The 21,398-nt window shown below is 45.6% G+C and overlaps 1 protein-coding gene across 1 annotated transcript; it reads right to left on the bottom strand.

Moving 5' to 3' along the window:
* Positions 1-10,121: 10,121 nt before the first annotated feature.
* On the bottom strand, positions 10,122-15,722 carry LOC127100051 (uncharacterized). The gene is made up of 2 exons (XM_051037419.1): positions 11,872-15,722; positions 10,122-10,623 (listed from the first exon to the last, which is right to left on the bottom strand). Exons 1-2 carry the CDS (start codon positions 15,720-15,722, stop codon positions 10,122-10,124), a joined length of 4,353 nt encoding a protein of 1,450 aa, XP_050893376.1.
* Positions 15,723-21,398: the final 5,676 nt, after the last annotated feature.

Here is a 21,398-nt window from a genome sequence, read left to right as displayed (position 1 = left end):
TTGTAAAGGAACCCTTCACAAAACCAGATCCAGGCGCAGCTTGCCCAAACCTTAACATACCCCATGATTCTGAGAATGGAGTGTTTTTCTTGTGAGAGGAAGAGGGCTATTGCATCCTTTAAATAGTCCAGCCCGTGCCTAGGAATTTCCGGTAGAAATAAATGCTTGGTCAAGATGCATTTATTTTTGCTGAGAAACAGTCAGAGACTCACCAACAAAATCTCAGACTATCTTTGAATACCTTTTATAGCTCTTGACTGTTTCTTTTCCAAAACAGCCGTTCCAGTGCATGGAGACCATTCCATATATGCAGTCAGACACGTTGCACTCGATGTCTTAACATTCCTGCATTCAGCCAGTATTCAACAAAACCTCTGTCATACCTCCAGTAGAGACTTGACACCTAGCACTGCTACAGCCAACTTTTCACACTCTGTTGATGGTTACTCCCCCTGTACCACACAGCTGTAGCCAACAGGCTTATTCTGGTTTATCAGACTTAGCCACATCACCCTTATAATTCCTAATGACTTTATAATTCAGAAGGAATTAACAGCAATGTCCAGGGCAATGTCATGACATCCGGTCAGACATTCTTCTGCTCACTCAGCCTTGACATACATCACAGCATCCTGATAACTACCTAGTCATCTGAGAGCACATAGACCACAAGCTTGGTGATTGCTTGCAGCACAAAGGCACAACTCCCCCTGTCATGATCATATCCAACATCCCAAGGTTGGACCTTCACCTACTTCCTGATTCAAAGAGATTCCAGACCACTTGATGAAAGGAAAACATAAGACGCATCTTCATGTCTTCAAGAGCGCACCCTCTGTCCAACCCTCTTGGCTGAACACATCCACACTCTGTGTCAATTTCTCTTCTAACCAGAACAGAAGATCACTTCACAAGATGTTTTAACATCAGCTGGGACTTCCTTCACAGCATCACAAGGAGCACTATCTGATAGACTTCAGCTATTACTGAGTCCTCAGCTTGGGCTAGAGGAACCCAGACATACATTGGGATATATACACTCTCATCCCACTACCAGAGACAGTCTTCCATAGATAGCTCAGAACTTCTACCACAAGCTCCAAGAGATGGATAGAGGACACCTCCTTTTGTCTTCAACTTAATACTTTTCAGTTCAAAAGTAATTTGTCTCAGACTTTCCTCAAGAATAATCAGCTGCCTTATGTTGATTACCTTGATTCTTCGAACTCACTTCTGAGATAGACCAACTGCCACTGGTTGATTACCTCCTTCATGAATTCTCATATGAAAAGGTCAAATGCTGCTTTTTGACCTCCCCAAGTTTATCAGACTTCTCCCAAAGATATTCTGACCTTCCAAGTGAGACTTGAACTTCAAGCTTTTTGAAGTATCCAATCTACAACCCTGTAGACCTTTCTATCTCAAGTTGATGTGCCACTTCACCAACTAAGAATCTGATGTTGAACCAAATGTCACAACATTGTGTTTTGACATCCAGCTGTTGAATTCAGCTCCTTCTTCTGCCACTTGAAAGAGCTTCCTCCCTTCACAGAACAAGAGTTCAATGTTCTCATAGACTTGATTGTGGAACCAAGTTTGAGTAAACAACCTCCATCCTGCAGGTTTGCAGTTAAGTCATCCAAGCTTACACCTTGATGAATCCCTGCTTCTTCTCCAAAGACATCAGACACTCTGATGTATGAGTCTTCAGAAGGACCAGTTAGAAACTAACCCTTCAGCTCTACCAAGGATTCCACATCCTAAGGCAAGGCTGTTTCCATGATGTCAAGACTGCTGTCACTTGTTCTTGACTTCACAGTGTGCATAAGCTAATGCACTTCCTTACCTAGATCAGAAATAAACTGATCCAAGTAACCACCATCAAGACTATGATGTCTTCTTCTTCTTATACATACCAAGGCTGAACATGTTTCTTGCCAGGAAACCTTTTCAGAGATCATGTGCTTTTGCTGCCACCAAAGAGATAGATCATAAGCCAATGTACTGTCCTTCCTGTGATTCTGCACAGGGTCTTGAAGAAGTGATGTTCCAACATCTTTGAGAACATCAGTTATCTTGAGCTCCAAGGATAATCAATTAAACACTTGCACTTGGCACAAGTAAACATTGATCTTAAATCCTTTCCCAATCATCCCTTCAGATACTTTCACCATAAGAATACTTTGAAAATACTCTTCTTGTGTCAACATCTTCTGCTTGCAAGCACCTAGACAATTTTGAAAGTCTTCTCAGATTAAATTCACCCTTAGGAATGAGAGAGATGAATTCTTCCTTGCAAATGTGTCACACAACCACCAGAACCCATGTGACACAGGTCAACAGCCAACCAGACCCTAGGCTGACCAGACTTGAGGAGGTTAACCAAAACTCCCCCTCAACTTAGCAATCATGGATACTCCACACCAATATCCATGCATTGTACACATATGTCTCAACATGACATACACTATCCCTACCAGTGTCAACTAACTCCTCCAATCAGACTCCAGCTGACCATAAGTACTAGTGAGACACACAAAACCAGTCGATAGTAGTTATGCATTGCCAGGGCATACTACTTCAACCAACCTCTGAATCTTCATATTCTTACTCCTTGACAGAACTGCCACTTCTGCACGTGGTGTTTGAATAACATGATTCATGGTTCCAATCCTCATAGAAGATACAGCACTCAGGTTACCCCATTATTGACTGCTAACATCCAGGGGACTTGTCTTCCAACACACCATAGTACTTCAGGGAACAACTATCCAATCCTGATCAAACTGCAGGAGTATGCCAAACAGCAGGAGTTTGCACAATGTCACATCTCAACCAGCTCAACTTCTAGGGATGACCTTCTTGAGCACACGCCCAGTTGACCCTGCTCTTGTCAACTTAGCACACACAGATGTCTCCTCTTCCAGGTCAGGAGTAGGTTCCAAACAGAATTATCCCTTTGTTTGAACCCTAAAACCATCTGTTCTTCAACCAGTAGCTGCATACTTGTTGAACAACATGTTCTAACATCACATAGAACATTGGTTCCACCTCCTTAGAACAAACCTTCCTTGAAGGTCTTCAAGGTCTTCATATACACTACTCAAGAGAGTAAGAGAATCAGTGATTAAGTGACTCTTACCATCCTGAAGTGAGAATGTCATGATGAGTGGACTTGAGGGGACTCAAGTATCTTTGACATCTTCAGTAGATTATGATGAGATCTTGAACACAGCAGCCTTTCATCCACATGAGGGGAAACTACATCAGAGTTTGAGTTTTGCCATGTATTATGCAGCGGAAATCATAATACAACTCAACCTATGAACACACACTTCACCAGATTGGCCTCCAAGACCATACCAGGTTTGAATGTGTTTTAGTACTGGCACAGCTGTCCCACACACAGGCCAATAGCCAACCTCCAGAGACAGGTACACACCATTCCTGTCATGAACAGTCCATCCACCTACTTCAAGGGACCATTCAGGGAATTACAAAACCTTACACAGGTTCCAGCATCAGTACTAACATAACTCCTTGCCAGCTACCAGAAAGTATCACCCATGGATCTCATCCAGAGACAGAACAGGATGCCTGCTCTGATACCAATTGAAATTCTGGTGCAGTCAGTATTCAGATGTTCTACTCCAAGTTATGACATCTGATCTAACATTGTACCTATTACAGCAAGACAGTTATTACACTCTGTACTAATGTGCACCTTTTCACAGTGTCACGACCTCTCCTTCTATGTCATCCTAGAATGGAGGGAAACCTAGTTATGTGCACCTTATCATTCACTTCTGTTGTTTTCCTACACAGATATCAGCAAGATGTCTCAATCCTGTTTTGGACATTATCTGGTACATTGTTCCAGCTTGTTGGTCATGTACTTGTATTTCCTAAATTAAAGGTTGTAACAAGTTAAACTAATCTCCACTTATTAAGGAGCTAACAAATAGATTATTTGCCAGGTTCATTAATCGTAGCTTAGTTGTTAGTTTCCTAGATTTTAGATCAGCTGGTGGATTCCTGAAGAATAGCCTGAGAAAAATCCTGAAACAGAAAAACTAACCATCCAACAATTTAGCATATGCAGTCAGGAGTGAATGTCACAACATTCCGTTTGACATCCAAGTCCAGAACCATATGCTAAGTCTGCTTGGTTTCTGAAAGCAGACTGTGCTAAATTTGCTGTACTGTAAAAGACCAACCAGTCTCTACTTCAGTATCAGCTTACTGGAAGAACTGTCAAGACATCCAGTTTGACAGTTTCACAATGATCTTTTGGCCAGGTCTGTTGTGCTTTTGAACTCCAGACTTCACTACATACTGAACTGAAATCATCAGCTTATTAAACAGTATGTGCTGTTGTTGATGAATGTCAAAACATTCTGATTGACATTCCAACAGAGGGCTATGTATCAGGTCTGCTATTATCTTGATGAACAGACTGGAATACATGCTTAGTTATGGCAGACATGATTATATCATACAGAAGGAAAACAAACACAGGAAATTGTTAACCCAGTTCAGTCCAACATGACCTACATCTGGGGGCTACCAAGCCAGGAAGAAGATCCACTATTAGTAGTATCAATTCAGAGTTAAACTCCCCCGTTTACAACTCATCACTTAATCCCTACCCAATGCAATCTATACCTAGGAACTCCTAGATAGAAACCTCCAGTTTCCATTCCTATCACTACAAATACAATGTAATGTGCAAACACCTTGAACTTGCTTCACAGCTTCATTCAAGAACATAATTACTCTTGCCTACAGGCTTTGAGTAACAAACACTCTCAGGTTTACCACTGAGAAACACATGGTAACCTTCCCACAGATTGGGAGGTTTACCTTACACACACCCCTAAAAATTCATTCTGAGAGGCTTACAAAAACCAGGTTACAATCAGCTATTTATAACCTAATCACCCAACTGGATTTGGGCCTTCAGAAATTGCAGCAGACTTGTTCTTTGCTGTTACAACTTCAGCAGAAAAATTCTGCTACAAACAAGGTCTTCAAGTTCCTAATCTCTCTCCATATATATCTCCATATTTAGAGCCTATATATATTCTGAATTAGTCTTCAAGGCCTTCACAAGGGAGTTAGGATATTCACCAGATATCCTTGCTGATCCCATGACATATACTGAATTAATTAATTCAGTTTCCTACACATGTGCGATGTCACAGACCTGACGTCGTGACATCGTACATGACATGTTGGTCCAGATGTTGAATTTCTTCAACCCAACATATTAAAACAACAGAGATGATTACATTATTTGTTTTCTAAAATCTCTGCCAATCCGAAGGAATCAACAATACCTAGCATGAGCCCCTCTGGTTCTCTCCATCAATCGTCAATGCAACCTCTAGGTCAACTCTCAAATAGTTTACCATCAACTCCAGTGCCTCTTCTTTGCTAATCCTCCCATGATCTAGAAGTTTTCCCTGATCGGAAGATGCAGCAAACACGACACATCATCGAGTTTGATAAACATCTCATCCAGCAGAAGATGAAATGACTAGGTCTCATTATGCCATCTCTCCACGAATGCATTAAGCATCCAATGGTTAACCGTAATATAACCGATCATGCACAAGTCTTTCATCCCAGATAGGGACAAAGCTACCTGAAACCAATCTTCATTTGACTAAGGCAAGTCAGTAATCTTTTGCCTGTGGTTAATAAGCTTCAGCGGATCACATTCATGCAGAAAAATAAGTCAATGTCAAAAACTTGTAATATAAGAATAAATGTAAATTAAAAATAATGAATCCAACTAATATTATCTCTCCGTCCTAAATATGTATGGCAGTATGGTCTGGGTACATAGGCAGTAATGACAACTCTACAGGGCCTCCTCCAAATGTCTGAGGTGGTTCTGGCTTATCACCCATAGTAGTCTCACCATCCGGGGGTGGCACTGGTGCCTCCGATACCACCGATGACTCGGATACCTCTGGTGCCTGCAGGAGGATGGAGAGAGTGATGTGTCGTTAGGTGAAATCTGTCTCCTACGAAAATAAGAAGTGATCTCACCTGATCAGGAGGGCCTTCCAAGGTCTTGGTGAATGGGCCGGAGAATGAAATGAGAGGGGGGTGTACCTGCAAGGTGCTCCAACGCTTAAGTCAGAAAAGGTACAGAATGAGATTATCAGAGTGTGAGTTAGCATACCTGCCCCTTTGCCATGAAAGGGGTATTTATATTGAGCCCCCAGCGCTGGGCCAAGGCTCCTAATGGGCTGGATTAGCTAGGCCCAAGGAGGAGCTGCCAGGGGACGCGTAAGAAGCGTTAAGACCTAGACCAAGGTCTGCCCCCTGGTCCAACTGCCCCTATCCCTAAGGAGACAATATAGGGGAGTTGGGTGACGTGGTGAGTGGGATGCCGTTATGGCTCTGCCCGACACAACTTAGGTGCCCGCGGTGTGGGTTGACGACGAGTGGATGGAGATCATATGAGGAGGACCCGCTCGTTGTCCGACACGTCTTTAAGGGGCCGGGGAGACATTCTCCGGGCGGACGGTCGTTCACCTGACGTGCCCTCGTGGTCGCTTGGATACGGTCGTTTGGACGTGGGCTTGGCGAGCATTGGGCCGTGCCGTGCTAAGTGTCGTGGCCCAGTCCAGAACAGGAGCCCCCCAAGTCGAGTCTCTGAGCCAGAGAGATGACTTATGTTTCAACTAAGGGTTCCCCGAGACGATGGGGAAGCTTGATCGTTAGACAGGTGAGGTCGTAACAGACCTATTCATGACTGACATTTCTCCGGGAATGTCGGGGATGGAGGTGATCGGTTGATCTGCACCTTCCTTGTAGTAAACGTGGGTATGGCGCGGGGAGGAGGCGTCTTGGTGAGTCGAGGAGACGGACAGGTGCTCGGGTCGTTTCAGCTTCTTGTCTTTGATAGACGTGTCTCACGATTAGTGGCGTCGCTTCGTTTCGCGCGCAAAGACGGCGTAGGCAGGCTAGGCAATGATGACCTAGCGTGTTGGTCCACGTGCCAAGCCCTATAAAAAGGGGTTGAGTAACTTCATTTCTACCTTTTTCTCGCTCATACGTTCACCGGAGATCTCCACCTTCTCTCTCGTTTGCTTGCTCAACCGTCTGGACCGCCGTCTCCGCCCGTCCTCCTATCTGAACCACCGTCTTCTGTTCGGACACCACCGTACCCTTTCAACTTAACTATGTCAGGTATGATTTTCCACTGTGACCCATTCTTTTTCCTTGTTGTTTTCTGTCAAACGCATGATAATGTTGTAGAAATGTGGTTAGGTTTAACTTGGGAACAGTGTAGTGGACTGTAGGTGTATATTAGATGGTAGAAAATAGGGTTGGGATCCTACTGTACCGGGCACAAACTTCATATGCTGGGCAATACTTGCATAGGCTGTATGAAGTTTATGCCCGGTCTCCATAGAATGCGTGCGCCACCGAGTTGAGCGCGGTTAGTGTCCGTCGCCGCTACGCCCTTTCACTTGACCTGCGGTGGAAGGGTGGATTTGATATGACGTCGAATTCACTCTTTCTGTCTGCGTTTCAGGTGCTACCGGGCGCTTACGACCGAGGAAGGAAGATTCTGGGTCCTCCACCGAAGACGCGACAATCGCTCGTCTCCCTGTCGGGGATGGGAGTGTCCGAGATGGTGCCGAACATGCCTCCTCTTCCGGGCAGGTCGACTTCTCATGGGTTGCGGACGAGCCCTTGGAGGAGGAATCAGACTTCTGTGACGAGGCCATCACTGCTCACGCTATGGTCGAGGCCATAAGCCGGGAGGATCCACCAAACTGGTATTGCTGCGCCCCCAAGGAAGAAGACCGCATTTGTCATCATTTCCCGGGGAAGCAGTTCACCATGTATGAATTTGCTTTTCGTGAGGCGGGGATTAGACTGCCCTTCAGCTCCTTCCAGATGTCGGTCTTCAAGTGGCTCCGGCTGGCGCCGTCCCAACTACATCCTAATGCTCTCGCATTTATGCGGGCATTCGAGTTAGTTTGCCAGTTCCTCGGCATAGGTTGCACCCGGGCTCTCTTCTTCCACGTTTTCCATCTCCAGAGGTCCGGTTCCCGTGGTCGCCACAGTTGGGTTTCTTTCAAGCAGCCCGTGCGTCTGTTCAAGACGTACGAGGATTCTGTTCGCCATTTCAAAAGCCGGTGGTACGTGGTGATGCCGATTACCCGGGCTGCCCTTCACTCTCTCTACTACTATCAACGGGAACCCAACGGGGAGGAGACGCTGATGTCGAAGATACCGCTGAGGTGGCAGCGTGATCATTTCGATCTCTCCACAGCGCATTACCGGGTCAAGTACGCGATGCTCGGCGAGGAGGATAGGCTCGCGTACAAGAAGCTGGTCGATTACGTGCGGAGCTTCAGCTTGGCGTTCTGGGCGAATCGACAGGGCGTGCCCTACCTGGATGAGGCCGGGGAGCTAATCACCGAGACGCGTTATATCAATACGAAGGCTCTGCTCGAGTGTGATACCGAGGAGGAAGCTCTGGCGTTATTGAGTAGGCAGACTTTGTTTAGCCTTTTATTTCTGTTTATGACTTCGGTCGCTAATGTTTGTGTGTAATTTATTTGCAGGTGCCATGCCCAATGCTCGTGATCGGGTGCTGAAGCTAGCGAATCAGGTCGGCGCTCCTGACCGGGTGCCCAAGAAGAAGAAGAAAACTGCGGCCCGTGTCTCGGAGACTGCTGGCGATGCCGGGGTCGGTCCCTCGCAGGCGGCGAGCGTGATTCCTTCCTCTCCTCCTCGGCTTCACCCGATCAACATTCCTGATAGCAGCCCGTCGCCAGCGGCTTCTCCCCTCCATAAACGGAAGCGTCCGGCTGGGGCCCTTACCAGGTCGTCTCCAGGAAGTCCGAACGGACCGGGGAGCTATCTTCTACCTCCCTGCTATGTGGAACGGTCGTTCTTCAAGGCCGAGGAGTCGATTGTTGTGCCCGCGCCTGAGGCCAAGGCTATTCTGGACCAGGATGCTGCTGCTCGGAGAAAAGATCTGGCCAGGGATATTGCTGCTGTCATCCGGGTGATGGAGACGGCCATGGTTTTGACCGACACTTCGGTCTCCACTGCCTCGCTGGAGGGTGCCCTTTTGCAGGTCCGGGCGGAGAAGGAAAAATTATCTAAAGATCTGTCGGACTACAAAGAAGAGCATCAGCTACAGGAAGGGCTGAGCCGGAAGCTGGAGGAGGTGGAGAAGGAGAGGGACCAGTTGAAGGCTGCGACGGCGAGCTTGGAAGAGCAGGTGGCCGACCATCAGAAGCTGACCGAGGACAACGCTGGCCTACGGGCTCAGGTTGCGTTTCTCGAGGGAAAGGTCCGTCCCCTGGCAGATGAGACCGAGGAGGAACGCGCCCTTGGTTCGCGCGGTGAGTTGCTAGGGCATATTCGGACTCTCAACCAAGATCTCGTGGCCTGCTTCAAAGAGGGTTTCGACAATGCTGTCGAGCAGCTCGGGCTTCTGAACCCTGAGTTGGTGACAGCAGGGTCGGCCTATAACTACTGCGTCCGGGATGGTGAGATTGTCTGCCCGTTTGAAGTGGAGGAGGAGCTGGGGGGAGAAGAAGAAGAAGAAGAAGAGGATGAAGAGGTGCTCCGAGCGGAGTCTTAGTTTATCTGTTTTTCTTTGATTCTAGTTATCATGGCCTGCGTGCCTTATGTATTTTGGCCTTCGGGCGTTGTAATATGGCCTTCGGGCGTACTTGGCTTCGGCTACTGTTATCGTTTTTAATGTATGAATATTTTCGTTATCATTCATTGTGCTCGTTTGTGTCTGATACTTGTTTGTATGAATTCGTACTCTGCTCGACTTTGTTAATCTCCTCGGTTTAGGGAACCGACGAAGTGTCGGGCTTTGTGCCCGTGGGTATCGAAGCCCGGGTCCGTTGTTCGAACCCTGGTCCCGAGGCTTGGGTCCTCCCATCGCGAGCTGGGTGCCCTGCCAGTCTTGGTACTTCGACGTTGAGCCTTGGTCAAGATCCCAACCGTCGGGGAGGGTTGTGTTTGTTATGTGACCCCGGATCGTTCCCGGGTCTCGTGGTTCCTCCCTGGGATTTTGGGGACGAAGAGCGTGGTCGTACCTGCCACGTCTCTCCGTGGTGTATTTAGCTGTAATATTGTCTAAGTTTTTCTGCGTTCCATGGTCGAGCGAGTTGTTCTCCTTGTAGGTTTTCTAGGTAATAGGCCCCGTTGCTCGTTTTGTCGCGGACGCGGTAAGGGCCTTCCCAGTTGGCCGCCAGTTTGCCCTCTCTCGGGTTTTTCTGGTTTCTTCTGAGGACCAGGGTGCCGACCTGGAACTCTCTTTTTATGACTTTCGCGTCATGGCGTAGTGCTATCTTTTGTTTGAGGATTGTTTCCCGGAGAGCTGCTTCGGAACGTATCTCCTCGACTAGGTCGAGCTCGGCTCTAAGGGTTTCATCGTTCATTTCCTCGTCTAGGGGCTCCTCTGTCCTCCTCGTTGGCGTCCGTATCTCCACCGGGATGACTGCCTCGGTGCCGTAAGTTAGTCGGAACGGGGTTTCCCCGGTGGTAGAATGTGGTGTCGTGCGGTAGGCCCATAGGACGCTATGTAGCTCCTCGACCCATGCCCTCTTTGCCTCGCCGAGTCTGCGTTTGAGGCCACGTAAGATTACCCTGTTGGCCGCCTCTGCCTGCCCGTTCGTCTGCGGATGCTCGACAGACGTGAAATGCTGTGTGGTGCCCAGGCTGGCGATGAAGTCCTGGAATCCTCCGTCCGTGAATTGTGTCCCGTTGTCTGTGACAAGTGCCTGGGGTATACCGAACCGAGCGAGGATGTTGCGTTTGAAGAACCGGAGAATGTTCTGCGCGGTTATTTTAGCCAGTGCCTCCGCCTCGATCCATTTGGTGAAGTAATCCACCCCGACGATGAGGTATTTATTCTGATATGATCCGGTGACGAAGGGTCCGAGGATGTCCATGCCCCACCACGCGAAGGGCCATGGGGAAGACAATGATTTGAGGTCGTTCGGGGGTGCGAGGTGCATGTCGGCATGTCGTTGGCATTTGTCACATCTTTTGACGTGCTCTTTCGAATCGTTTTGCATGGTCGGCCAGTAGTAGCCTGCTCGAAGGGCTTTTCGTGCGAGCGATCGTCCGCCGAGGTGTTGAGCGTTAATTCCCCGGTGTATCTCTCCAAGGATGTCGGGGACTTTCTCTTCCTCGACGCATTTGAGTAGTGGGATGGAGAATCCTCTCCGGTAGAGTTTGCCTTCGAGGAGTACGTACGAGCATGCGCGTCGTTTGACAGTGGTCGCCTCTTTCGGGTCAGCCGGGAGTTCGTCTCGTGTGAGGTAATTGTAGATGGGTGTCATCCAACAGTGGGCATCTCCAATAGCGTTGACCTCGAGTGGAGGCGGTAGTTTGTCGATGCTGGGCCGCGGGAGAATTTCTTGGATTACTGATTTATTCCCACCCTTTTTCCTCGTGCTGGCTAGTTTCGAGAGAACGTCTGCCCGTGTGTTGTGCTCGCGGGGTATGTGTTGAACTTCCCATTTTTCAAATTTATCAAGTTTTTCTTTGACGAGGGACAAGTACCCGAGGAGGTTGTCGTTCTTGGTTTGGTATTCTCCTCGCACTTGTGAGGCCACGAGCTGGGAGTCGGTGGATATTTTTACCTCTTTTGCTCCCAGGTCCTCGGCTAACCTCAGGCCTGCGAGGAAGGCTTCGTATTCGGCTTGGTTGTTTGATGTTGGGAACGCTAGCGCTAACGATACCTCTATCAGGATCCCTTCTTCATTTTCGAGGATGATCCCGGCCCCGCTGCCTGATGTGCTAGAGGCGCCATCGACGAAGATCGTCCATTTGTGGACGCTTTCTGCTGGAGTCGGGCAGTGGGTCATCTCCGCGACGAAGTCGGCCAGCGCCTGAGCTTTCAAGGCTTTCCTACTTTCGTATTGTATGTCGAATTCGGAGAGTTCTAGTGACCACTTGAGCATCCTCCCGGCCATATCCGGGCGCCCGAGCAGCTGTTTGATTGGCTGGTCGGTCCTCACCTTTATCGTGTGTGCGAGGAAGTAATATCGTAGTCTCCTCGCTGTGTTGATGAGGGCCAGGGCGACCTTTTCGATTTGCTGATATCGGAGCTCGGGACCTTGGAGTGCTTTACTCGTAAAATAGATGGGCTTTTGTCCTTCGTCGGTTTCTCTTATTAGGACGGCGCTGACGGCCTCGGTCGCCACGGATAGGTATAAGTATAGGGTTTCCTTTTCTGATGGCCGTGATAAGACCGGGGGTTGGGACAGAACCTTCTTTAGATGGAGTAGCGCTTGCTCGCATTCATCGGTCCAGTCGAAGGTAGCCTCTTTGCGAAGGAGTCTGAAGAATGGCAATGCGTGCTGGGCGGACTTGGCGATGAAACGGGAGAGTGAGGCGAGCACTCCATTGAGTGACTGGATCGATTTTTTGGTTTTCGGGGTCGGAAACTCCGAGAATGCCCGGCATTTGTCGGGGTTGGCCTCGATCCCTCTTTCGGTGAGATAGAAACCGAGGAACTTGCCTGCCCGGACTCCGAACGTGCATTTCTCGGGGTTGAACCTCATTTTACACTGTCTCGCCTGCTCGAATACCTTCGTAAGGTGTCGAGCATGGGTTATCTCCTCGTGTGATTTGACGATCATGTCGTCCATGTATACTTCGAGCATGTCCCCTATTTCGTCCTTGAAGACTTTGTTCATCATGCGTTGGTATGTAGCGCCAGCGTTCTTGAGCCCGAACGGCATCACGTTGTAATAGTAATTGCCCGTTGGGGTCATGAACGCTGTGTGTTTCTTGTCTGCGGGCGACATAGGGATCTGGTTGTATCCACTATATGCGTCCATGAAGGACAAGAGTTTAAAACCTGCAGAGTTGTCAACGAGCGAGTCTATATTAGGGAGGGGGAAAGCATCTTTCGGGCAAGCCCTATTAAGATCAGTATAATCAACACACATACGCCATTTTCCATTATTTTTCTTAACGAGGACTACATTAGAGAGCCAGGTTGTGTACTGGGCTTCAGAAATAAAATTTGCCTCTAAGAGGTCTTTTACAGCTCGCTCGGCAGCCTCTGCCTTTTCGGGCGATTGCTTGCGTCTACGCTGTGCTATGGGCTTGGCTGCCCGGTCTACAGCTAGCTTATGACACGCGATCTCGGGGTCCAGCCCGGGCATTTCTGCGGCATTCCACGCGAAGAGGTCGGAGTTCTCTTTGAGGCATGCTACTAGCTCTTCTCTTGTTTCCTCGGGTAGTCCCTGACCTATCTTCACCGTCCTTTCCGGATCGTCCCCAAGAGGAATGAGTTCGAACTCCCCGTCGGGGATTGGTCGGACCGGGTGTTCGAGAGAGCGTTCCTTGGGGAACCTCCCCTCTTCGGTCTCGTCCAGCCCGATGCGACAGTCGAGGTCGATGGCGTTGACTCCTCGGGCAAGATCCTCGGTCTTGAGTTTTTTGTTGTTGCAGTTGCTCTTCGTGCTGACTACGGCCTGTCCTTTTACTGCGGCGTCGTAGCATCGTCGGGCTGCTTCGATGTCACCATGGATGGTGACCACACGTCCCAATTTGGTGTAGTATTTCATCTTCAGGTGGACGGTGGATGGGACCGCAGTGAGTTCGGCCAGTGTCGGGCGTCCAAAGATGCAATTGTAGAGAGACGGACAGTCTACGACCAGGAATTGTATTTTGACTTCCCTGGCCGTTTCTTGTTCGCCGAAGGTGACGAGGAGCTCAACATATCCCCACGGTCTGGTTGTTGCTCCGTTGAATCCTTGGAGATCTGATCCGACGTAGGGGGCTAAGTTGGTCTTGTCTAGCTTCAGAGTCTTGAAGAGGTGGACGTACATGATATCCACTGAGCTGCCTTCGTCGACCAGGATGCGCCGTACGTCGAATCGGGCCATCTTTGCTCTTATCAATAGTGGGATGGCCGAGTTCGGGGATCCGCCCGGGAGTTCCTCCAGGAAGAAGGATATTGGGTTGGATTTTCCCCGGTATTTTGTCAATGTCGCTTTCTGCTCAGGGGCAGTCAGTAGGAGTTCGTCGAACTTACGTTTGACGGAGAGGGCCGCGGATTCCCCGTTAGTTCCTCCTCCTGATATCACCAGTGTGGTAGGGAAGTCTTCCCAGGGGCTGAGTGCAGTGATCTTGCCCTCGGGCAATGGTTCGGGGAGGAAGAAATCTTCCGGTCGTGACACGCAGAGGGCCACTTGATAGGGAGAGTTGTCGGGGGGTGTGTTTTCCCGGGGTCTCTTCTTCTCTGGCTCGTCGTGTCTGGGAGCTTCGTTCTTCCTCGTGTACTGCTTCAGGTGCCCTTCTTGGATTAAAATTTCAATCGCATCTTTCAGGTGGACGCAGTCTTCGGTCACGTGCCCGTGACTTCTGTGGAACCGGCAGTACTTTGATTTGTCGGTGTGGGGCTTTGGCGCAGACGGTTTTGGGAACCTGACCCTGCCCTGCTTAAATTCAGAGTTGATACATTCTGCGAGGATACGCTCTCGAGGAGCTGTCAGTAAGGTGTACTCGCTATATCTGCCCGCGGGGCCTCTTCCTTCCCGGACCTCGCGAGGTCTTTCTTCTCTTCGTTTGTCTCCGTTGCGACGGGAAATGCTCGTGTCCTCGCGTTTTGAGTGCTCGGTCTCCCCAGCGTTACGTCCGCTGCGGGCATTGTGTGCCACCTGCTTTTCCTCGTATCTGATGTAGGCCTGGGCTTTATGCAGGAGCTCGTTTAAGGTGCGGGGAGGCTCGATCCCTACGGTTCTGCTAAGTTCACTGCCGGGTAAGAGACCTCTCTCGAGGAGATACTTCTTCATGTGCTCGGTGGTATCTACCTCGACAGCTTCCTGGTTGAATCGCTCGATGTATGAGCGCAGTGTTTCATTCTTCTTCTGCACTATGGCTTCAAGGGTCGCCTCAGTCTTGGGGTGACGACGGGAAGCTGTAAAGTGCCGGGTGAACATGGACCTCATGACTCTCCATGACGTAATGGACTCAGGGGCCAAGCTTTTGTACCAGGCCATGGCCCCTTTCCTGAGGGTCGTTGAGAACAGTCGGCATTTGAGGTGCCCGGTTATATCATTGCGGTAGTCGAGCATCGCGTTGACGTTGTCGACGTGATCGTCGGGATCTGTAGTCCCGTCGTACACAGCTAGGTTTGGCGGTTTCTCCATGCCTTTGGGGAGCGGGGCTTCCATTATTGCCCGAGATAGGGGGCAATGCAAATCTTCCTCGTCGCTCCTTAAGGGAGACAGTTCGTTGTTGTCGGGGCTGTGCCCGCGCCTTGGTGATGTTCTCGCTCGACCACCGTCACGATGGGCGCGTGCCCTGCTGGCGTGGGGTTCGGGAGAGCGACGTCCTCGCTTCTTCGTTGGCTCCGAACGTTGTTGTATCCTACTCACCGGCTGGGGCCGGGCCTCTTGTCGTTCGGCTTCGAGGGCCATGATTCGTTCGTGCTGCTGGTGGAGCATAGAACCGGCCTGATTGAGGGCATTCACCATGGCAATCATTACGGCGTCTCCTTCAACGGGGACGGGAATGGGATGAAATGTCTCTGCCCCTAAATTGTGGGCGTGAGAGGCATCTCCGTTGTTTTGGGGCTCTGGAGACGGGGTGGATGGATGACCGTCCCGAACGTCCGCTTCATGGGATGGTGGGCCGTCGTCCCTGTTGTAGTTGACGAGGGGACGGCTGTGATCGCTATGTTGTTCTCCGGCCATGTTGGAAGGACAGAAATAAATGAGCTTTTGATCCTCGTTTGATGAAGATGGGGATAGCTGGTTCCCACAGACGGCGCCACTGATCTCACCTGATCAGGAGGGCCTTCCAAGGTCTTGGTGAATGGGCCGGAGAATGAAATGAGAGGGGGGTGTACCTGCAAGGTGCTCCAACGCTTAAGTCAGAAAAGGTACAGAATGAGATTATCAGAGTGTGAGTTAGCATACCTGCCCCTTTGCCATGAAAGGGGTATTTATATTGAGCCCCCAGCGCTGGGCCAAGGCTCCTAATGGGCTGGATTAGCTAGGCCCAAGGAGGAGCTGCCAGGGGACGCGTAAGAAGCGTTAAGACCTAGACCAAGGTCTGCCCCCTGGTCCAACTGCCCCTATCCCTAAGGAGACAATATAGGGGAGTTGGGTGACGTGGTGAGTGGGATGCCGTTATGGCTCTGCCCGACACAACTTAGGTGCCCGCGGTGTGGGTTGACGACGAGTGGATGGAGATCATATGAGGAGGACCCGCTCGTTGTCCGACACGTCTTTAAGGGGCCGGGGAGACATTCTCCGGGCGGACGGTCGTTCACCTGACGTGCCCTCGTGGTCGCTTGGATACGGTCGTTTGGACGTGGGCTTGGCGAGCATTGGGCCGTGCCGTGCTAAGTGTCGTGGCCCAGTCCAGAACAAGAAGATAGAGAAGCATGAGGTGAAACATAAGCCCTAGAAGTAGATGCCTCTGCATGGCTAGAGTGAATAGGGACCTATGAAACCTGACTCTTCTCCCGCCGCACTGATGCATGTTATGCAATCCTCCAGTGCCCCGGTTTATCTGTCTATCAACCATAATGTCTGTAAATAAACCAGACAATTAGTACAAGCAACAATACAAACAAGAACATAAAAAAAACATACTGAATTTTTTTTGAGATGCAACTCTGGTTGCTGGGAAACTAAACGTTGAAAAATTCTTAAGATGCATCTCCGGAATTTTCTGCAACTCTTCAGGTCATCAATGGCAGTAATGCAAACATGCAAACCTTAAAAAATGGTTTGATCGTGATTTTCAACAAACAAACATGTTTTACAATATGTATAAATTATTATTCTTGCATTTCCTACTCATTTGATACCTAAATAATCATTTTCTACTCATTTACACAAAACCTTAAAAAACTTATCAAAACATCAAAAAATACAAATTTAGACTTTGCTTTAATGTTGAATGATGTTTCTGATGTTGATTGAAGATCCTTTGAACTTGATTGTTTGATTTTGGCCTTGGTTGATGGAAATGTTTTGAGAGAGTTTGATAAACTTTTGAGTTTTTTTAGAAATGAGGAAGGAGAAAGGTTCTGACGTGATTTAAGCTCCAATACCTTCCAGAGATGCATCTCCAAAATAAGTTTAAAGATGCATCTCCAAAATATTTTAATGTTAAATCAGAATTGAGTGCGTCTGAAGATGCATCTCCAAAATCTAAAGACATTTTAATATTTTCACGTGATGCCTAAGTAATCTATAAAATGTATTGAAAAATTCTCAAATTTAATCCAATTTTTTCATCTTTCACGAAATCTCATTTTTTTATAAATTAAAAAAAAAACTAAATTAACATAATCATATACTTTTTGAAAATCCACTTTAAAGAGTAAAACGTCTTTATTATTTCTCTTAGCCTCATCCGTCATTTCATTTGCAATTAGTATTTCATCAAGAATTTGGTGACCAACTCTGATCACAATTTGGTTTTATGATATCGTACCATCAATCACATGCTTTTATCTATACGCCAAAACCTTTGATAACACTTTGTACATGCATCCTTTTAACAAAATAAGGTGATAATCTTTCCAAGTCTTCAGGACTTACAACTTTTGGAATCAGGGCTATAAAAGAGCTATTTATTTCTTTTGTCTGTTGTCATGAAATTCCTTGAATATATTAACAAAATATGCTCCAAGCTCATCCTAAAAATATTTCACAAAGTCAAGGTTTATTCCATATGAATCTGAGTTCTTCGAATGGACACACGTTTAAACCGTTGATCTCATTTATGGATGTAACTGGATCAGAAAAAAGTAAATTAAACTGACAATCCAAATCAAACTAAATTAAAATAAAATCGATTGTTTATGATTCGATTCTAAAACCGAACCAAATCAATAAAAATCGATGTGGTTTGATTTGGTTCTCGATTTTAGTTTTTAAGATCTGTCAAATCGATGAACCAAATTAATGGATATAATTACGCTCTAAATTTTTTATTCCACCCATCATTGAGCCTAAATTTTGTATCAGTCAAACCTCTCTCCATATTTGTTTATACTTCATTCCTTTCAACAAAGCACACATCCAAAACCAAACTCCAAAACATAGAAAGTAGAAATCATAAGTCACAAAAACTTGCTTTCACTAAACTGCTACTCTCGTTGCCCACCATAATTGTTGCTCTCTACTGTCGTTTTGATATGTTATGGTCGCATTATTCGTGTTCAAGTTCTCTTCGTTAATATTCATTTTTCCACCTTTTTTTATTCTCATTCTTCAATAGAATTCCTTCTAATCTTGTAACAAAATAGTTTTTATGTCAAATATTCTCACAAATAGGCTCGGAAAGGTCCTAAGTAGCATTATCAATCCCTGCCAGGCTGCCTTTGTACCTGGACAACAAATTCATAACCGTATCTTGCTTGCCTATGAATTAATCAAAGGATATTCTAGGAAATTAGGCACTCCAAGATGTATGATGCAGCTGGACCTCCAAAAGGCCTATGATATGGTTGGTTAGGGGGGCTTTGGATTGCATCCTAAAAGAGATTGGTATCCCTAACCAATTTGTTTGATGGGTCATGCTTACAGTTACTTATGTTTCTTACAGTTTTAATGTAAATGGAAACTACACCAAGGTGATGCAAGCTAGGAGGGGGATCCGACAAAGGGATCCTTTGTCACCCTTGCTTTTTGTAATCATTATGGAGTACTTGAACATGTTTCTTCATAAAATGCAGAAGGATTCCAACTTCAACTACCATGCACAATGTGAAAAACTGAGCATTACTCACATTGCCTTTGTTGATGATGTTCTGATGTTCTCTAGAGGTGACCTCATATCTGTGGAGATGATGATGAAAACTATCAAGGTATTCTCTATGTCAACAAGCCTGATTTTTAATCCTAGAAAGTGTAAGATTTATTTTGGTGGAGTTGATGGTAGTGTAAAGCAGAACATAAAAGGGGTGACTACCTTTGTGGAGGGGTCTCTCCCTTTCAAGTATTTAGGGGTATCCCTTACTAGCAAACAACTGTCAATCCACCATTATATGGTACTTGTGGATAAAATTGTTGGTAGGGTCAAACACTGAAGCACGAAAGTATTAAGCTATGCAGGGAGGATACACTTGTTAAAAACATCTCTTTTGCTATTGCAAACTATTGAATGTAATGCTTCCCACTTCCAAAGCATGTACTCCACAAGATTGACTCAATTTATAGATCCTTTGTGTGAACTAGAGGTGTTGTTGTTAGCAAAAAAAGTCCAGTTTCGTGGAAGCAGGTCTGCAGCCCCAAAATATTTGGTGGATTGAACATTATTGATCTGCATACATGGAAATTATAGCAATGATGGAGTTGTTATGGAATTTGTGCCAAAAGGCTAATAATTTGTGGGTTAAGTGGGTTCATGTGTACTACATAAAGAGGGGAATGATTATGGAAATGGAGATTAGGCCCCATCACTCGTGTATCATGAAGTCTATCCTAGGGAGTAGAAGTATGATGTCCAATATGCAGGAAGTTTTGGACCATGTGCAGCAAAACAACAGGTTCGGTATGAAACAAGTGTACATGAAGCTGAAAGATATTGGGTCGAAACAGGTACATTGGAAGCGTTTGTTCTATGGAAATGTTGCGAGACCTTGCGCCTTGATGACTTTGTGGCTCACCTATCATGGGAAATGGCCAACTAGAGATATGTTGCACCAATTTGGACTGATACATGGTAATATTTGTTGTTTTTGCTCTAACATAGAGCACACTGATCACTTATTTTTGATTGTGCGGAGTTGAAGAACATTTGGAAACAAGTGCTTACTTAGATCCAAGTAACACATGAACCGAAAATATGACATGAAGAGAAGAAATGGAAATTGATGCATAGTAAGGGAAAGGGGTGACGAGCTGCTCTCCTTAGGCTGGCTACTGTGGAAACAATATATGGCAGTGGACGAAATTATAGATACCATAATTTATAGAGGGTGATATAATTTATAGATTAAGAACACGCATTGCCAACTTGATGATGTATTGTGTGTTTCCCTCTCTCTTGTTGATTTGTCTTTTATAGATAGCTGGATCCAAGTGATCGCTTTGTTTTAAATTGTTTTTTGAATTAATAAAAGTTTTCTAATTAAAAAATAGTTTTTAATGTGTGTTTGAGGTGTGAAATATGTTAATTGATGTGTGTTTTGTTATGTTATATTTGTTAATCTTTCAAATCCCTTTTCATCCTTATGATGTCAAGTGTCAACTTTTATATTTGATAGTGAACTTATTTCACAATGTAATGCAAATCATATCACTGTTACGTATTGATTAAGAGTAAGATGTAATTTGTTTGAAAAAATAGAGCATGAAATACACCAAAAACACGATAGTGCAAAATACGTTGTTGAATATAATGTTTGAAAAAATATTGTAAACCAATCAACCGAATCAAAGCAAACTGAACCAAATTGATTAGTTTGGTTTGGTTTCATTTTTGAAAAATGTTAAAAATCGAACTAAATCAACTTGATATAAATATCATCGGTTCACACTTTTTTATACCAAAAATCGATAAATGCCAACTTGCATGTTGATACTCTTTTTTCAAATTGTATGATTTTACTGCAATTCCTCATTTTCAATTTCTTTCTATTCTATGTAACATTCTTACCATTTATTTATAATATACTCCATCCGTATTAATTTATAAATAAAAATATGGTATTTCACAAGAAAATTTATATTTTGTGTTTTTTTAGAATATATTTTATGAAAAGATGTAAAAATAATTTTGATTGGATTTATAAAAAATGAGAAAGAAATTAAATTAAATATAATTTTAATTTTATTAAAAAAATTAAATAAAATAGATGTTTTTTTCTTATAATTTATAATTAAGAAATACATATTTTTTATTTATAAATTAGTATGGAATAGTATTAAAATAAAATCATAAATTATATAAAAGTCACTTCATCTCTTCCTATGACACTCAACCATAATTTGACGTGGCACACTTAAATATACGGATCCAAATACTAGTACTTTGCAGTCAAAAAATTAAATCTATTTTTTTCATGTCATTAAGTATTTCGTAACTCCCATATAATATTAAAATCTTTAGGTTTTATATCCTCAAATTTATTTTGTAGCCAATTGATCATTTCAATAAACGTCTCCACGCATTGCCTTGATTCTTTTTTCAGTTTCTCAATAACAGCTTTTGAAAATTTTACGGTTAAATATGTTTTGGATTGTCGGTAGATATAATTAATTTTGGAATCATTAAATTTATTAATTTATATAAAAATAAATTGAACAACATATTTCGGTGCAAAAATTAAATTTAAATTCAGTGTATGCGTGGATTGACTTCTACAAGACTTAAAAACACTTCTATTACTTTTAATTTGAAAATTA

The sequence above is a fragment of the Lathyrus oleraceus genome, chromosome 1, assembly GCF_024323335.1.
Source record: "Lathyrus oleraceus cultivar Zhongwan6 chromosome 1, CAAS_Psat_ZW6_1.0, whole genome shotgun sequence".
Classification (NCBI taxonomy): Eukaryota; Viridiplantae; Streptophyta; class Magnoliopsida; order Fabales; family Fabaceae; genus Lathyrus; species Lathyrus oleraceus.
The sequence above is the reverse complement of the archived record's forward strand: the minus strand, read 5'-3'. Positions and strand labels throughout refer to the sequence as shown.

What these genes read in the sequence shown, in the direction of transcription:
- LOC127100051 (XM_051037419.1), bottom strand. Translation starts at nt 15,722, where the DNA reads ATGGCCGGAGAACAACATAGCGATCACAGCCGTCCCCTCGTCAACTAC. An exon ending in GACTTCGTCGCGGAGATGAC is followed by an intron (nt 10,624 to 11,871) that starts CCACTGCCCGAC and finishes CCTCAAACGCAG; the next exon opens with ACTCGGCGAGGCAAAGAGGG.